Source organism: Grampus griseus, assembly GCF_964374135.1.
Source record: "Grampus griseus genome assembly, chromosome: 17".
NCBI classification, from domain to species: Eukaryota; Metazoa; Chordata; class Mammalia; order Artiodactyla; family Delphinidae; genus Grampus; species Grampus griseus.
The window spans coordinates 77022251-77036821 of record NC_139011.1 but is presented as its reverse complement, the minus strand read 5'-3'; the positions used below and the strand labels follow the sequence as shown (position 1 = coordinate 77036821).

At 44.0% G+C, this 14571-nt stretch overlaps 2 protein-coding genes across 2 annotated transcripts in view; one reads left to right on the top strand and one right to left on the bottom strand.

The window, feature by feature from the left end:
* Nucleotides 1-2850, bottom strand: part of TMEM68 (transmembrane protein 68) — a 34263-nt gene extending 31413 nt beyond the window's left edge. The window contains exon 1 of the mRNA XM_082674797.1: nt 2741-2850. The gene's annotated coding sequence lies outside the window, so the exon portion shown is untranslated. The remainder of the gene's footprint in view (nt 1-2740) is intronic.
* Nucleotides 2851-2998: 148 nt separating this feature from the next.
* The window catches only part of TGS1 (trimethylguanosine synthase 1), a 37115-nt gene continuing 25542 nt past the window's right edge, over nt 2999-14571 (top strand). Inside the window, exons 1-6 of the mRNA XM_082674799.1 lie at nt 2999-3229; nt 7904-7968; nt 9710-9882; nt 10232-11042; nt 13201-13318; nt 14093-14179. Of these exons, the coding sequence (XP_082530925.1) occupies nt 3126-3229; nt 7904-7968; nt 9710-9882; nt 10232-11042; nt 13201-13318; nt 14093-14179 (1358 nt within the window). The 5' untranslated portion in view covers nt 2999-3125. The remainder of the gene's footprint in view (nt 3230-7903; nt 7969-9709; nt 9883-10231; nt 11043-13200; nt 13319-14092; nt 14180-14571) is intronic.

Sequence of the window (14571 nt, the reverse complement as noted above, 5' to 3'; positions counted from 1 at the left end):
CAACTCTTCAGAGAATTACTGTTGCAAAAAGGAACAGAAAAACAGGTGGGTATCCAGAAAGGAATGTGGATCAAGTTTGTTGTCTTACGATGAACAAAAATACGGCAGCTTTTAACACCAGTGATGATGTATCGATGAGAGAACAAGGAATGGATGACGCAAGGGAGATTACTGTTGAGGCCTAGGCCAGAGGGGATAGAATACAGTGGATAAAAAAGAAGATGCCCCAAAAAGACTTACATCACTCGGTTTTTAATTCATTTACTCAATAAATATTTATCAAACAAGTATGTAGTTTGTGTTCGGCACTATTCTAAACACGGGGGATATGTCACTAAATAGATGGTTATGAGAAAACATATGTAAAAGCAGTTAGAATACTATGCCTAGCACACACTAGCCACCTAACCAATGCTGGCTAACTAAATACAGATGGATGTAAACTATTTTCATCCAAATTTTGGACAAAAATGTGGACCAAGACAGTGTCCTAAAATCTGTCACTAGAGAACTATCAAAGGAATTTAAATAACAAGCTTTTGAATTGATAAAATACTTACTTATGATAAAATGGGAAAATGGTCTTAGAACTCAATGAATACAACCTCTTAATTTTGTGGAAAAGTTAAAAATAGAAAGCCAAGTTGACTTACCCAGTTACTAAATTAATTCAGTGAAAAACCAAGAGCCAAAATTAAAACCCAGTCCTCCTACTTCCTACTCTGATTTTCATTATACTTCAAGTCTCTCTCTCTCTCTCTAACAGAAAGGCTGAAAATATTAAGATTGCAATTTCTATCTTCCCTCTACTTCTGCCTGGCTCTTCTTCCCCTCCAATTTACCATAGGCTGTATGTGACTCTCTACCACTGTATTTTAATCCAATAAAAACTATAATTCTTAAAAGATGTTTTGGGGGAGATATAATATTTTAGTTACCAAAATTCTAGGTTATTTCCTAACCCCTCCCCCCCAAAAAATCTCCAGTGAAACAGTCCTATGCATCACATATTTTCCCATCTGGAATTCACGTAACTTGTAAGAAAAAGTTGACAAGCTGAAATATCAGCATGTTGATATTGATGGCAAGGAACATTTACAATAACTAACTTTATAGATGTTTAAAATCAGAATATTTCAAAAACTAATAAAACAGGATTTTTTTGTTTTGTTTTCTACAAAAACTTAAGGAAATAAATCTATTCCTTTTTTTTTTTAACCATTACTGGTACTTTTAGCACCATGTATGGCAGCAGATTCATTTCTTACTTTTAGTATTTGAGCCACATTGAGGATGTGCTGAAAATGCCAATTACAAGAAATACTCACTGAAATCCAAATTAATTTTCCATTTTCCTTTGTGCAGATTTAATAATGGTTCAACAGGGCTTTTGTACTCCGTTTTAGTGAGTACACTCTACTTCAAACCATCAATAAAAATGAAGTTTAATATTTCAGTTATGATATCTGGCAAACTCAACCATTTTATCTCTAAAGCAGTATCTTTTGGATTTCAAGCTTCGAACTCTAGGTTCTGAGATGAATTACCTTTCAAGGTGGTTTTTTATGTTGTTGTTGTTTTTTTTTTTCAATCCTAGAATGTCCTTCGACTCCTAGCTAGAATCTTCCACTCTGTTTCATAATTATTGTTCCACCCTTATTTTCTTAACTATCCTCATCCCCAAATGTTAACACAACCATACTGGTGTAACTGTGCAGCAGTCTTATCTTTCTGAGTCACTAACATGAGTAAGGCAGCAGCAAGGATGCGGGAATAAACATTTCATTTGAACATGAACCTTCTACTTCCACTCACCAGTAAATGCGGCCAAAATATTAGGGGCCATTCTAAACGTCTGGATTTTATCTTAGCTCTTACATATTCTAAAGGAATGCCAAACCAACTCCAGCATCCATCGCACAAGCAAAGTCCTAAGTGCCCCGACAACCTTCAAGTTTGAACGTGCTTCAAGAGGAAACTGCCTGGGCGATCTCAACCAATGCCACGCACCAAACACTGATTGCTGTTTTCAAATCCAGCAGCGCTGCTCCCGTTTTCGACATCCTGGTTTGTGCACATGTATCCTTCGTATATCATCAGCAGCTGGAGGGCTGAGCCCTGTTTCACAGGCTGCAGACTCCGGAGACCGAAACAGTGCCAGGCGCCTCCAGAGTATGGACCTACCCGGACTATGACCAGCACAGGTGAGAGGTTGGATACCCACTTCGGTCCTTCCAGCAGTCCGAGGAAGCAGGTCCTACGAATCATCCCTATTTACAGATGCTCACAGCGAGGCCCAGGAGGGTTCCGTGGCCCGCCCGGGTCACACAGGTGGTATAAAGGGGCATCGACCAGGACCCCCGCCGGGACTGAAGGGTGTGGACGCGACCCCCTCCCCACGACCACCTTCGGCTTCACACAGTGGGCTCCATTCGCCTCCCTATCAGAGCGGCCCCGGGAAGCCCAGGGACCTGCAGGGACGGGGGAAGGCACCTGGCCCCGACCCAAGTGCAGGCCGCACCCGCCGAACTGCAGTGTTTGGGGCTCGAGGGGAGATGCGGGCCGAGGTGAATGGGCTCGCTGTGACCCAGGCAGGGCCTTCCCTCCCGGCCACTCTGGGGCCCCAGCCGAAGCCCGAGTCCTGCGGGAGGCCGGGGACTCCGCGCGGCCGCGGCGCCCCGGCCCCCGAGGCTGGCAGGGCGCCGAGGAGCGCGGGGAGGCCCAGGCGGGGACGACGCACCTCGGGCAGCAAGCAGAGGGGGCTCGGCTCGCCCTCACCCTGCAGCAGCGGCGGGAGCTCCTCGGTGGCTCACTCGGGGAAGCAGAGGCACTCGAACAGCCGTTCTCCCCGAGAGACCCGGAAGGAAAAAGCCAAGCGCCGGCTGCAGCCCGAGCAGCGTTGAATGTGACACCGCCCGTCGCCCCGTCCCTTCCTGTGTCCCCACCCCCGGAACCACTTCCGTCTGCGGCTTCTCTCGTGCTCCGGGGTGGACTGCTCGTGGGTCCGTCCCTCCTCTGCAGCCGGGCGCGCCTCCAGTCCTCCCCTCGGTCCCCAGCAGCCGAACAGCGGCCGGGAGGCCTTCCCGCGCAATCTGCCGCGTGGCCGCCTCCTCTGAGGCGCTACGATGTACTGCGAGAAGTGGAGCTCCGTGGCGGAGATGTGTCTCTTCCTTGAAGACCTGCGGGAGGACTCCTGCATCCTCTGCCTCTGCTCCAGGGCGTTTGTGGAGTAAGTCGCACGCGGGCCTCTCGGTTTCCTGACCTGTAGGGGTTGGGGTGGCGATTGATCCCCGGGATCGGGGCCAGAGTGTCCGACCGTCGGGTACAGTGGTGCCTGAGAGAAAGGAAGAACCGTCCTCGGGCTTTACGGCGTGCTCGCCCACGGCCCTGAAGTGATGGAGTAAGTCTGCTCTGCGGGCTGTTAGGAGAGAATGTGGTGGCCCGTGTTTGTCATTTTACACTCGTCAACTGAGGGGACGGTCACAAGCTGCGGGGAAGTGAAATGAAAGCGATCTGGGATGTGATAGCACAGGGCGGAGGTTTGAAGATGAGTAACGGTTCTAGTTAACATCTTTTTTTAAACCTTAAGGTTTATTAAAGCACAAATGCACATAAATAGAACTTCTCATTACCCGGGAGAAAAGATTTAACTATAATCACATCAGTTTTTGAGCCGTGCTTATTTTTGGAAAATACTTGTTTCGGCCACAAATTGCGCTGCGTGGCAGACAGTTAGTGGGTAGGAAAGCACTGACTCAAGAATTGGATTTTAGGGATTTCTTAAAAAATATATATACATATATTAGGTGTGTGAGTTCCACCACTTAATCCTTTTTTTTTTTAATCTCTGAAACGGGTATATCTACCCTAATCCTCTCACTGGCTTATTGTTAGATCCAACTTGTGGAACTGAATTTTATGTGGTACTTTTAACATAGTTTATTTAGAATTATAGAATTAAGACAGAATTTAAGTTGGAAGGAATTCTTACTATTCGCCATGTGTTTTTGTGGAGTAATCGGCAAATTAATCCGGAAAAAAAATTAAGCGCTGTATTAAATTTAATGAAAAAATATTGTCGTCTGGGGACTTCCCTGGCCGTCCAGGAGTTAGGACTCTGCGCTTCCACTGCAGGGGGTTCGATCCCCGGTCAGGGAACTAAGATCTCGCAAGACACGGGGCTCAGCCAAAAAACAAAGCAACATACTGTCGTCTCTGTATTCATGCAGGCGTGTGTTCATTCAGCGAATTTTCTTTGTGCTCCGTCATGGTAGGTACTGGTTAGCACTGGGGTATCTGGCACAGCCCATCCCTACTTCCTTAGTTTACTTTCTAGCAAAGGTGATCAATATTAAGACAGCCAGGTACATAATTATTTGGTTAATTATAGTTGTAAGTACAAGATGGGAGAGAAGTGCCAGGTGCTCTTATAGCAAAAACCCAACCTTTTGCCATGGATCACAGAGATTTCTTAGAGAAAGTAGCATTTGAAAAGTGGCCCAAAAGGTGAGTAGAAATAAACCGGGATATGTTTGAGTGGGCGGAAGCATTCCCATCCAAGCAGAACTCTGTAAAAAGCCTCAAGGGAGCAAAAGAAAGCCTGTGAAAGGGAAACAAAATGGGAAAGAAAAATAGAAGATAGGGTTGGTGAGATACGCAGGGTCTAGACATGCAGGACTTTGTAGAGGACAAGTTCAGATTTGCATCTCTGAAGATGCCTCTGGTAGCAGTGATGTGCGGGCCTAGAACGAATCTTGTGTACATACCAGCCAAGGCACATCCTTAGTTCTTAGCCTGCAGCCCATTTGAGTCTTGGTGCCGTCTTCATGAAGTCTCCTTCCCAAAAAAGAAAACGGGAGGGAATATAAGTTATAAAAAGTTGAGAAAAATACCTTACCTGTGGAAAACAATATGCAACTGGATTTCAATTAAAGCCGCTTTATTTAAAACACAATTGGGAGTTCCCTGACAGTCCAGTGGAACTCAGACTCAACACTTCCACTGCCGGCGCTGGGTTCAATCCCTGGTCGGGGAACTAAGATGGCGCAGCCAAAAACAACAACAACAAAGATAATTCAATTACCATATAAATCACCAGTTACGTTGCATTTAGTCTTTTTGAGCTAAAATGTGCATTCTTTTCATCACAGATAATTTCATACCTTTCTTAAAACTTGGAAGCTCTACTTCACTTTTTTAAACTACCTTCTAAGTTCAAAATAGATAAAGAGAAAAGAATGGCTTGGTCTTTTCCTTTAGATCAGTTACTGCTCAAAGTATAACCCTTTAGAACAAAAAGATCTTGGAGATACAGTCGTAGAATTGTCACCAGTAGTCACTGAAAAGTCCTTGGGAGTGGGAGACATGCTGGAAGCTCAGAGACTCGTGAGTATAACCCTGATTTTCTAGGTAGGGAAAAAGTCTGTTTCCAAACTCTAAGAACAATACATTTGATTGTTGGCCAACTTCAAATAGATTATTAAACTGAAAGTTCAGTACCATGTAGCAGAAAACAGAAAGTGAGCTTTAGCATAGGTGCCAAATAACTGCTCAGTAATTAAGAGATTATTTTCATACCTCCCCTCAAAGGCAGGAAATAGAACATAATATTGTAACTAATTTTTATTTTCTGAGGACATTACATTAACATACTGCCTTATGAGTTCAATAATTGGAGTAATAATTCTGTCTCATCTACACACTTAATTTTCTATACACTGTCTATATGAAGTGGACATATAATTACAGTGTTATAGGGCTGTTAAAAATAACCATTACAGGGCTTCCCTGGTGGCGCAGTGGTTGGGAGTCCGCCTGCCGATGCAGGGGACACAGGTTCTTGCCCCGGTCCGGGAAGATCCCACATGCCGTGGAGCGGCTGGGCCCATGAGCCATGGCCGCTGAGCCTGCGCGTCCGGAGCCTATGCTCCGCAACAGGAGAGGCCACAACAGTGAGAGGCCCGCGTACCGCAAAAAAGAAAAAAATAAATAATAACCATTACAGGACTTCCCTGGGGGCGCAGTGGTTGAGAGTCCGCCTGCCAATGCAGGGGACACGGGTTCGAGCCCTGGTCTGGGAAGATCCCACATGCCGCGGAGCAGCTAAGCCCGTGTGCCACAACTACTGAGCCTGCGCTCTAGAGCCCGTGAGCCACAACTCATGAAGCCCGCGCGCCTAGAGCCCGTGCTCCGCAACAAGAGAAGCCACCGCAATGAGAAGCCCACGCACTGCAACGAAGAGTAGCCCGGTTCCTGTCTGAGCCAGCTACCTCGGAGGTTCCCAAAGAGCAGTTCAGTGTGTCCGTCACTCCTACGTTTGTCAGTTAGCGTTCTCTGTGGAGCACTTTCCCTTCTCTCCCCGTTGTTTGTTCACTCCCCTATTTCTATTAACATGGACTCTGGACTGTTAATTTATTAATGGATATATTGTTACTATCATCATTTATTTTGGTGTTCCTTTCGTCTCAGATGGCTGGTGGGAGCCCCTTGAACTGACTCCTGAATCCTTTCGATGGGTCCCTGGCATTCTTTGAGCCCTTCCTAACCTTCCGGCACAATAATATAATTTTACAGCCTGCGCTCCAGCATGGACGTGCCATTTCTCCAAGGTGCCCTGGTCCCTTTGAGTGGAGAGCAGTGTTTAGAAACTAAGACTTGGGTCATCGTTGTGCTCATTGCTGCTGGGTGTTCAGTGCTTCTCCACCCTGGGCAGACACAGCTAGGCAGGCTACAAGTGCATTTCACGTACATACACAAAGGTGTGTGTTGGAGAATCTTGGCTGTCGTTATCCTCAGTGCATTTACTTATTTGCTCGGTGTAACCAATCTTGCAACCATATTGACCCTCTTCTCCATCTGACACCTTCATGCCCATACCCTTGGGCACTAGCGGGCACACCGTCGATGCCCTTCTGTGGCTGCCCCCGCGCCCCAGGCTTCAAGTTGCTGGGGGTCCGTGGGCATGCTGCCAGAGCACATCTGCACTTCATCCCCTCCCCCGTTCATGTCCTGCTAAGTCACCACCTATGTTACGTTTTATAAAGTGTCAAAAGATAAATAGATGGGGGATATGAGATATATCAAGTACACAAGAATTTTGTTTTGTTGAATTTGTTGTTGCTCCCATTAGAAGAGTGGTAGTAGCTATTACTTGCAGATGGCCTTGTTATGGCAGTTATGGTGGAGTTTATTACAGCTTAATTTACCGGTAGGAAGATAATAGCAAAATTCCCCCCCTTCCCTTTATTTTAAGTGTTCTGTTAGGTTTATTTTGCTTATGAAATTCTTATCTTAGTAAAGAAAAAATTTAGAAGTAGATACGTAAAGAAAAGTTCAACTATTCACTTTTTAAAACTCTGAGACTGAATTGTTTTATTTCGATTTATGTTTCGGTTTAATAAAATAAGAACTTAATTTTATGTTAGTCCCCAAAACAACCTTAGCTCAGACCATGAATATCTTATCTACTAGGCAGTGGATAATTTGGCCTATTTGCAAATGGACTAGGGTCTGCGTGTCTAAAGGTGTAAGATAAATCTTTTCACGTTTATGCTCACTTTCTACAGCAAATTGAGAGAATATTTCACTGTTTGTATATCACAAGGAGGATCAGATTCTTTCCCCAGTATCCAGAGCTGCCACTTAATTTTAATAAATTAGTAGTTATCATTATTGCGTGCTTTGCATGTGATATGTACCCAATGCTTTATGTGTGCAGTCAGTCCTTATTAGAACCCTGTGAGGTATGTATCATTACCTCTATATTACAGATAAGAAGAATGTATTAGCAGATAGCTTTTCTGTTTTTTAACCTTTTTATTAATCTATGCTGCCTTAAGCTTGTTTTTTCACTAAGTTTATAGTTTAATTTTTTTCAATATTGACCGTTTAATTTGCTTCACAGAGATCGGAAATTGTACAATTTGGGATTAAAAGGCTACTACGTTAAAGACGATGGCAACAGTTCAGGTAATACAGTATGAAGCTACATAGCCCTTTTTTTGCTAAAACTAACCATGGTACTGTACAGAGGAGAGGCGGGAGCAAAGCAAGGAAATCACTTGTCTGGCCGTAGTTTGTGCAGCTGCCTTACTTGGGAGAGCTTTCTGGGCTGCTCGTGTGTGGCGGTTAAGCCCCGTCTCCTCAGGTCGGAGTTCCCTGGCCCTGGCTTAGGTTTTGGCTTGTTCGGGGAGGCCACCGAGGTATCAGAGCCACCCCGCGCTAACGGCCTCCTCGCTTAAATACTTCAACAGTTTTATATGTAAACCATTCAGGATAAACTCCAAGTGAACAGCCACAGCCTTTTGGCTGAAGTAAAGAGGCCACAATCTGGATTAACTTTCCCAAATAACAAATAGAATTTGTTCTATGCTTTGAGCCTCACCTAGTTACCTGAAAACCATCTTGGTCTCTGTCAGACTTCCCTCTCCGGGCCCCATTTGTCCTTTCCACACAGATCTTTCATGTTTCTCCGGACACGGGGAAAACTGTGGCCCGAGGTGTAGGCTAAAATCAGCACAAGTACCGTGTCACGTTACCCCTGAAGACCCCCGCCTCTCACAATGGTGGAGCAAATCTCTACGTCTTCACTTACACACTGGATGAAACGTTTGGTTGCATTTCAGTGTTACATTGTACAAATAAGATTTCTCTAGACCCTGGGGCCCCACCTAACATAGGAACACATGCACACCACGAGAGGGGCACCAAGGTGAGCCGATTCATATTCCCTGCTCTGCTCTCTGCTGAGCTTTCCCAAGTTCATTCAGTGGAATCGCCTTCATTATTTAGATAGGTGTCTTTTTCCCCTCTTTCTTTTAATAGAATTTGTGCACTTAAGATCTCTTTTTCTCAGTCTCCATCTTTGCAGTGGGAAGATTCCCTGTTCTGTTGCCTAAGATCATGTAGCTGGAGTGCAGCTCAGCCCTAGTTGAGTATGCTAATATATAAAGTGTTCGTCTCCCATTTTAAAATAGAGCATTTGGATGGCATTTGGCCAATTAGTGGTATGATCTACTTTTAGATACCACATTAGGATAAAGTAAAACTTGTTTTGTTATGATAAAGCAGGTTTTCTCTAAGACCTACAATCAGAGAGCTTGAAAGGATCTTCCAGTTCAGTGGATTTCAGACTTTTAACAGCAGAACGTTTTCATTAAATGAACTTCCCCACAGAGTCCCAGGGTGTAAATCCAGTCATGACTGAAGTACCTGTGGAGGGCCTGAAGACCTACCTCTCATCTCCCGTGTTAATAGCTCCTAAAATAACTCCACGGGTCATCATTTTAAATCCACTGATCGAGTGCAGCAGTGCTGCAGATGGGGAATGCGGAAATGTAGACATTTTCCCCGGGGCTGCCCTGCTGTGTTCCCTCGTGCGTCCTCAGTACTGTGCCCAGTACCCAGTGAGAGGAGGTGCTCCGCGGAGGGAGCTGAGGGAGCAGTTGGGTGGACAGCGGCCAGCAGAGCCAGACTAGGGCTTGTTCTTGGTTCTTAGTTGGCTGTTTTCTCACAAGTCCATATTCCCATCAGTTCCTTTGTTTTTCCTTTTATTTTTCTTCCCCTTAAAAACTCACATTGACACACCTTTACTTCGTGCAAGTCATGTAATAACTTTGGGTCTCAGGTTCCTTTTCATTAAGATGAGGGTGATGAAAGCTGCGTCTAAATTTTCTCTGAAACTAAGCTAAAGTAACAGTGCTGTGTGTAGGAGAGCAAGCTGCAGAAGAGGAAGAGGGCGGTCGTTCCCAGGGCGCTGCAGAGTCCTGTGACAGCAAAGACGTAGGCCCAGATGAAAGTGAACTTGATTCTGAGGCTGAACTCATGAGAAGCATGGGACTGCCACTTCAGTTTGGTAGTGTGTCTGCACATAAGAATTTTGAGGTAAGTATTAGTTTACTTTGCTTGTTTCTGTTTCTTAGTTTTCTTCGTAAAATATCACGTGGAATCTTTTTATCCCAAATCTAGTGCATTCATGAATCAGGGCACTTCACCTCTTCTTAAATGTACGTACATATTTATAAGTTAACGAAAACTGCAAGTTGTGATATGTCCCATGTGTGGTTGTTCCTCCTCTTGGAAACGTAGATAGTAAGATTCACTTGTTGGTGTAACTGAAACCCAGGTTGGGGGGTTGAGGGTATTCTGTTTAATTTAATGTCAAAATAGATTTAGATTCTCCCTCTTATAGTTTCCGAAGTGTAATTTATATTCAAGTTATTGACCTTTGTAGGCATCTATGAATACTAGAAACAAAGTTAAAAGAAAAAAGAAAAAGAAAAAGCATCAGAAGAAGTACTTGGATGAAATTAAGAGAGAATCTTGGAGACGAGAATGTGAGGAAGGTGACATTTTGGCCTCAGATGATCCATCTTCATCTGAGAATGAGAACACCAGAAGGTATGAACTTCAAACCAAAAAAGACATTGACGGTGAGCATCTTCCTGCTGAAAATACATTACCTCCAAAGCTGGAAATTACAGAGCTCTGGGAGAAGTACTGGAAGGAATACGGGGGGGAACTGCTGTGGCAAAGCTGGCAAGAAAAGCATGCAGGTCAGACGCCGTGCTCAGAGCCCTGGAACGTCCCTAATACAAAGGCAGAATGGGAGCAGCATTATAGCCAGCTGTACTGGTATTATTTGGAACAGTTTCAGTATTGGGAAGCTCAGGGTTGGACTTTTGAAGCTTCACAAAGCTGTGATACAGATACTTGTGGGTCTAAAACAGAAGTTGACAACAAGAAAGACGAAAATCGCACGACAGCAGATGAACTTTCTTCTGCATCTTCATCAGTGGGTAGCGAAAGCTCTAGTTCAGGTGATAAAGACCATAATGAAATTCTTGATGGACTTAGTAATATAAGCCTGAATTCAGAGGAAGTAGAACAGAGCCGATCAGATCCCTCTGTGAGTTGTGACGGACGTCAGCGTGAAGTGAACAGCAGAAGAGAATGCCCTGCTTCGGGCCAAAGTGAACCATGTCATGGAGGAACCAAGGAAAGCAGCTTGTCTGGGAACAGAAGCACAAGCCAACCAGCTCAGGGTAAGATTGGCCAAGATTTATCCTGCTGAGTAATGGTTACCAAAATTAGTCTATTTAGCAAAATAGCTAACACTAATCCTTTATGGTAGAGTTAAATAATGCCAGCTACATTTTATGGTGTAATAGTGAAATGATCTAATCCATCTTACTTTTATGTCACAAGTTATTATCCTTTTATGTAAATAAAAAGACTATTTGCATAGGGTTCTCAAAAGTATCACTCGTTCCTCTTGCACCTTGGTGGCCAGTGAATTACAACTTGGAACTCCATTAAGAAATCTAGTTTTAGAGTGAGCTTGGAATGTCCAAGTTTCTCTGGAGCAACCAAGTTTATAGGAGACGTGCTAAGGAGTAGCTGTGAGCGTACATTTGCTGTTAGGCAAATCTGAATGGGGGTTGTGTCTGGAATTCGTTCGGGACAAGTGAGGTCTTGCTCTATAGAGAGTCTCAACAGGGCATAAGATTATTTTGTAACTGAATGGATTGATTTCAGGATTCTCATCAAATATCCAGGATAAGGAACTTGGTTGACTCCTGCCTGAGTGATTAAGAAATAATTGTTGAGCAGACTGGTGCCACTGTTGGGACTAAAGAAAGCCAGTGAGAGGTGTGCTAGGAGAAGCTAGAGTAGGCAGATAAGAAGGCTTTTGTGAGGAGAAGGGGACCATCAACTGGTGCAGCAGAAAAGTGGGAGAGGAGGACGTTTTTATAACCTGAACTCCTACAGCCCACTGACTTGTTGTCTTGGCATCCTTGATGTTTGGTGCTGGAAAAGTCTGGTTCATAGCAACTTTCTTCTCAGCCTCATTCATATATGTAAAGCAAAAGGTTTTGGCTTTTTACTTAACAAGTGGGTTTGCTTTGCTCCTCTCAGGTCACTGACCTTACTTCATCCTACAGTTTCCTTTAGAGAGTTACTAATGAGCTTCTCTGTCCTCTTACAATGGAACTTACTTCAGTATGGTGTTCTCATTCCTTTCTATTTTGCTGTTATTTTCATCCTTTTTTAATGTGGGTATTTTATGTTAGTCTTTTGATAAGTCCTGTTCTTATTTTGACCAGAAACCTTGGAGTGTGTATGTTGGTCAGTAAGTGCTTCCTGTCCCTCCTGTTGATCACGTCCCTTAGCTTCCTTTGTTAGACACAGTAAACCTCACAGTCTCTGCCTTCGTGTTGCCTGTTTTCTCAGGCGTGTGTGTAGACTGCTCCCGTTGCATGTTCCCGTAGTGAGGTGTGTAATTAGACGTTTCTGCAGTTGGCTCCAGTGTGACTGCCCTCGGGATCAATTTGAGAATTCCAGGCTTTCATTTGTTTTGGATCCTCCTTGAGACCAAAACGTAAGGCATACACTGCATCTCCCCATATGTACGTGTTCCACTGTTTGTGGCTGGGGTCTCCTGAAATAGCCTGTCCTCGCAACACTAGAGCTCCCGCTGTCTCCAGGGTAGACCCCTCTCCACTTCTGGTCCCACCCAGCCACCTGGCTCCAGTCCGAAGGAATACAGAACACAGACACGTGCCTCAGCGGAGCCACCGCAGGTTATAATCACTCTTTGTAAATGGTGGTGTTTGTCTTTCTGTTACTTCCATTATTACTTTAAGAGCTATATTAGAGGCAGTTAGATGTATTTGCTTCTTAATAAAGAGAAGTTATTTTTAATCAAATGTGATCATGCCATTTTTAGAGTCATTTAGATTAGAATCCCATCAAAATGTGGTAGCTAACAGCTATCACAGAGGTAACTTTGTGGATTAATTTGTACAGATTTAGACAGCTGTGAGGAAAAAGTAGTTTTACCGTTCACTTTTTTTTTTTTTTTTTTTTTTTTTGCCGCACCTCAATGCTTGAGGGATCTTAATTCCCCAACCAGGGATCGAACCTGGACCACAGCAGTGAAGGCATGAAAGCTCCGAGTCTTAACCACTAGACCGCCAGGGAATTCCCTGTAGTCCACTTTCTAAGTAGTTAGGTCATGGAAACTTTTAGACCTGAATAGACCGAGCTGCACACTCTGCACGTGGATGCGTGGAATAGATAGATGTGGTCTAGCATCAGTTCATTGCAGGAGAGGCCCCGGCGTACTTTGATTGCCTTTGCAAATGACAAGAGTTGTCAAACCAAGGGCGGAAATCAACTGCAGTACCTCTACCTCTTTAGATTCACAAGAGTCATCAGAAGCAAACACAGTCAAAGACAGCCCACGCCTCATCGGCACTGATGGGGATGAGAGTGGCGAAGATCCGCCTGAGCAGAAGCCAAGCAAACTCAAGCGGAGGCAAGTCTCACACTGCGTCTCTGTGCAGAACGTGTCAGCAAGCGTTAGAGGCTCAGTAGCTTAGTACATAAAAGCGGGCCTCTGCCGTGTGCCTTCCAAACGGTATATGTTGCTTGTTAACGCCTCTGGTTCCTACTAGTCCCTAGAGGCAGAGGCTCTGTGTGCACTGATATTCTTGGGCCCTTGTATGTTCTTGTGGGTCCTCCATAAACGTTCAGTGAGCTTAACGTAATTTGCAAGAGTTATTTCTCATCGTTTGCATTTGTTGCTGTTGCCCAGGTAGTAGGGATCACTAGAAGTTATCCCCCAAAGGTGGGGATTACTGAGTTACTTATATCACAACCTTCTTAACAATATTTTCTCTTTTGTAATTTTCTTGGTTGGGTTGATACTTCTCAAATGTTTCCTTGTTTGTTTTTAAGGAAAACCTCTAGAGATATCACCTAGGAGATTAGTTAAGGCTGCAGGTTAACTGGTGTTTTCCCGAAAGAAAAGGGGGAAATTTATATTTGTTCAGGAATAGAGATACTACTTGACGTGGTTTAAGATTTGAGCGCTTATTACTGTGTCCCGGACACTGCTAGGGAATTTATCTCATTTGCAAAATCCTGATTCAAGTACTCTTCTTCCTGTCTTCCTGGGTTGTGACCTGTGGTTGATTGTTGTGGTGGGAAAGTCTGCATGGGTTGACTGTATGTACCTTTTAATACTTGCCTGAACTGGTGGGCTCTGGAGATAATGACTTACCACTGTTGGCTTTGTTTATCTGTTTAGCCATGAACTGGACATCGATGAAAACCCAGATTCAGACTTTGATGTCGACGGTTCCCTTCTAGGATTCAAGCACGGCTCAGGACAAAAGTAATTTTCCATAAATGCCGTTGTCGTCCAGAAATCTTAACCACTTCAGCTATCCTAAAGCTCTCTGATATTCAGATAGCGAATAATGGTGATGTATTTCATAACATTTGAGGTGTTACAATTAAAACACTAACCCCTCTTGCTAGTAAGAATTGTAGAGCTATCACTGTACATTTGATATATTCACATGTATTAGCTCAGTTGCACTTCATAGCAATCTGATGTTTTTATTCTACAAAATTGTAATCATTTCTGTGTACTTCAGCCATATAGTCATTTAAGGCTAGAGTTCATAAAAGTTAATAATATAAAGGGTTTTCCTGATAACTGCCACATTTAAATCCCTGGCAGAATTTATTTCTACCCACACATAATTTTATTGAGAAATTACT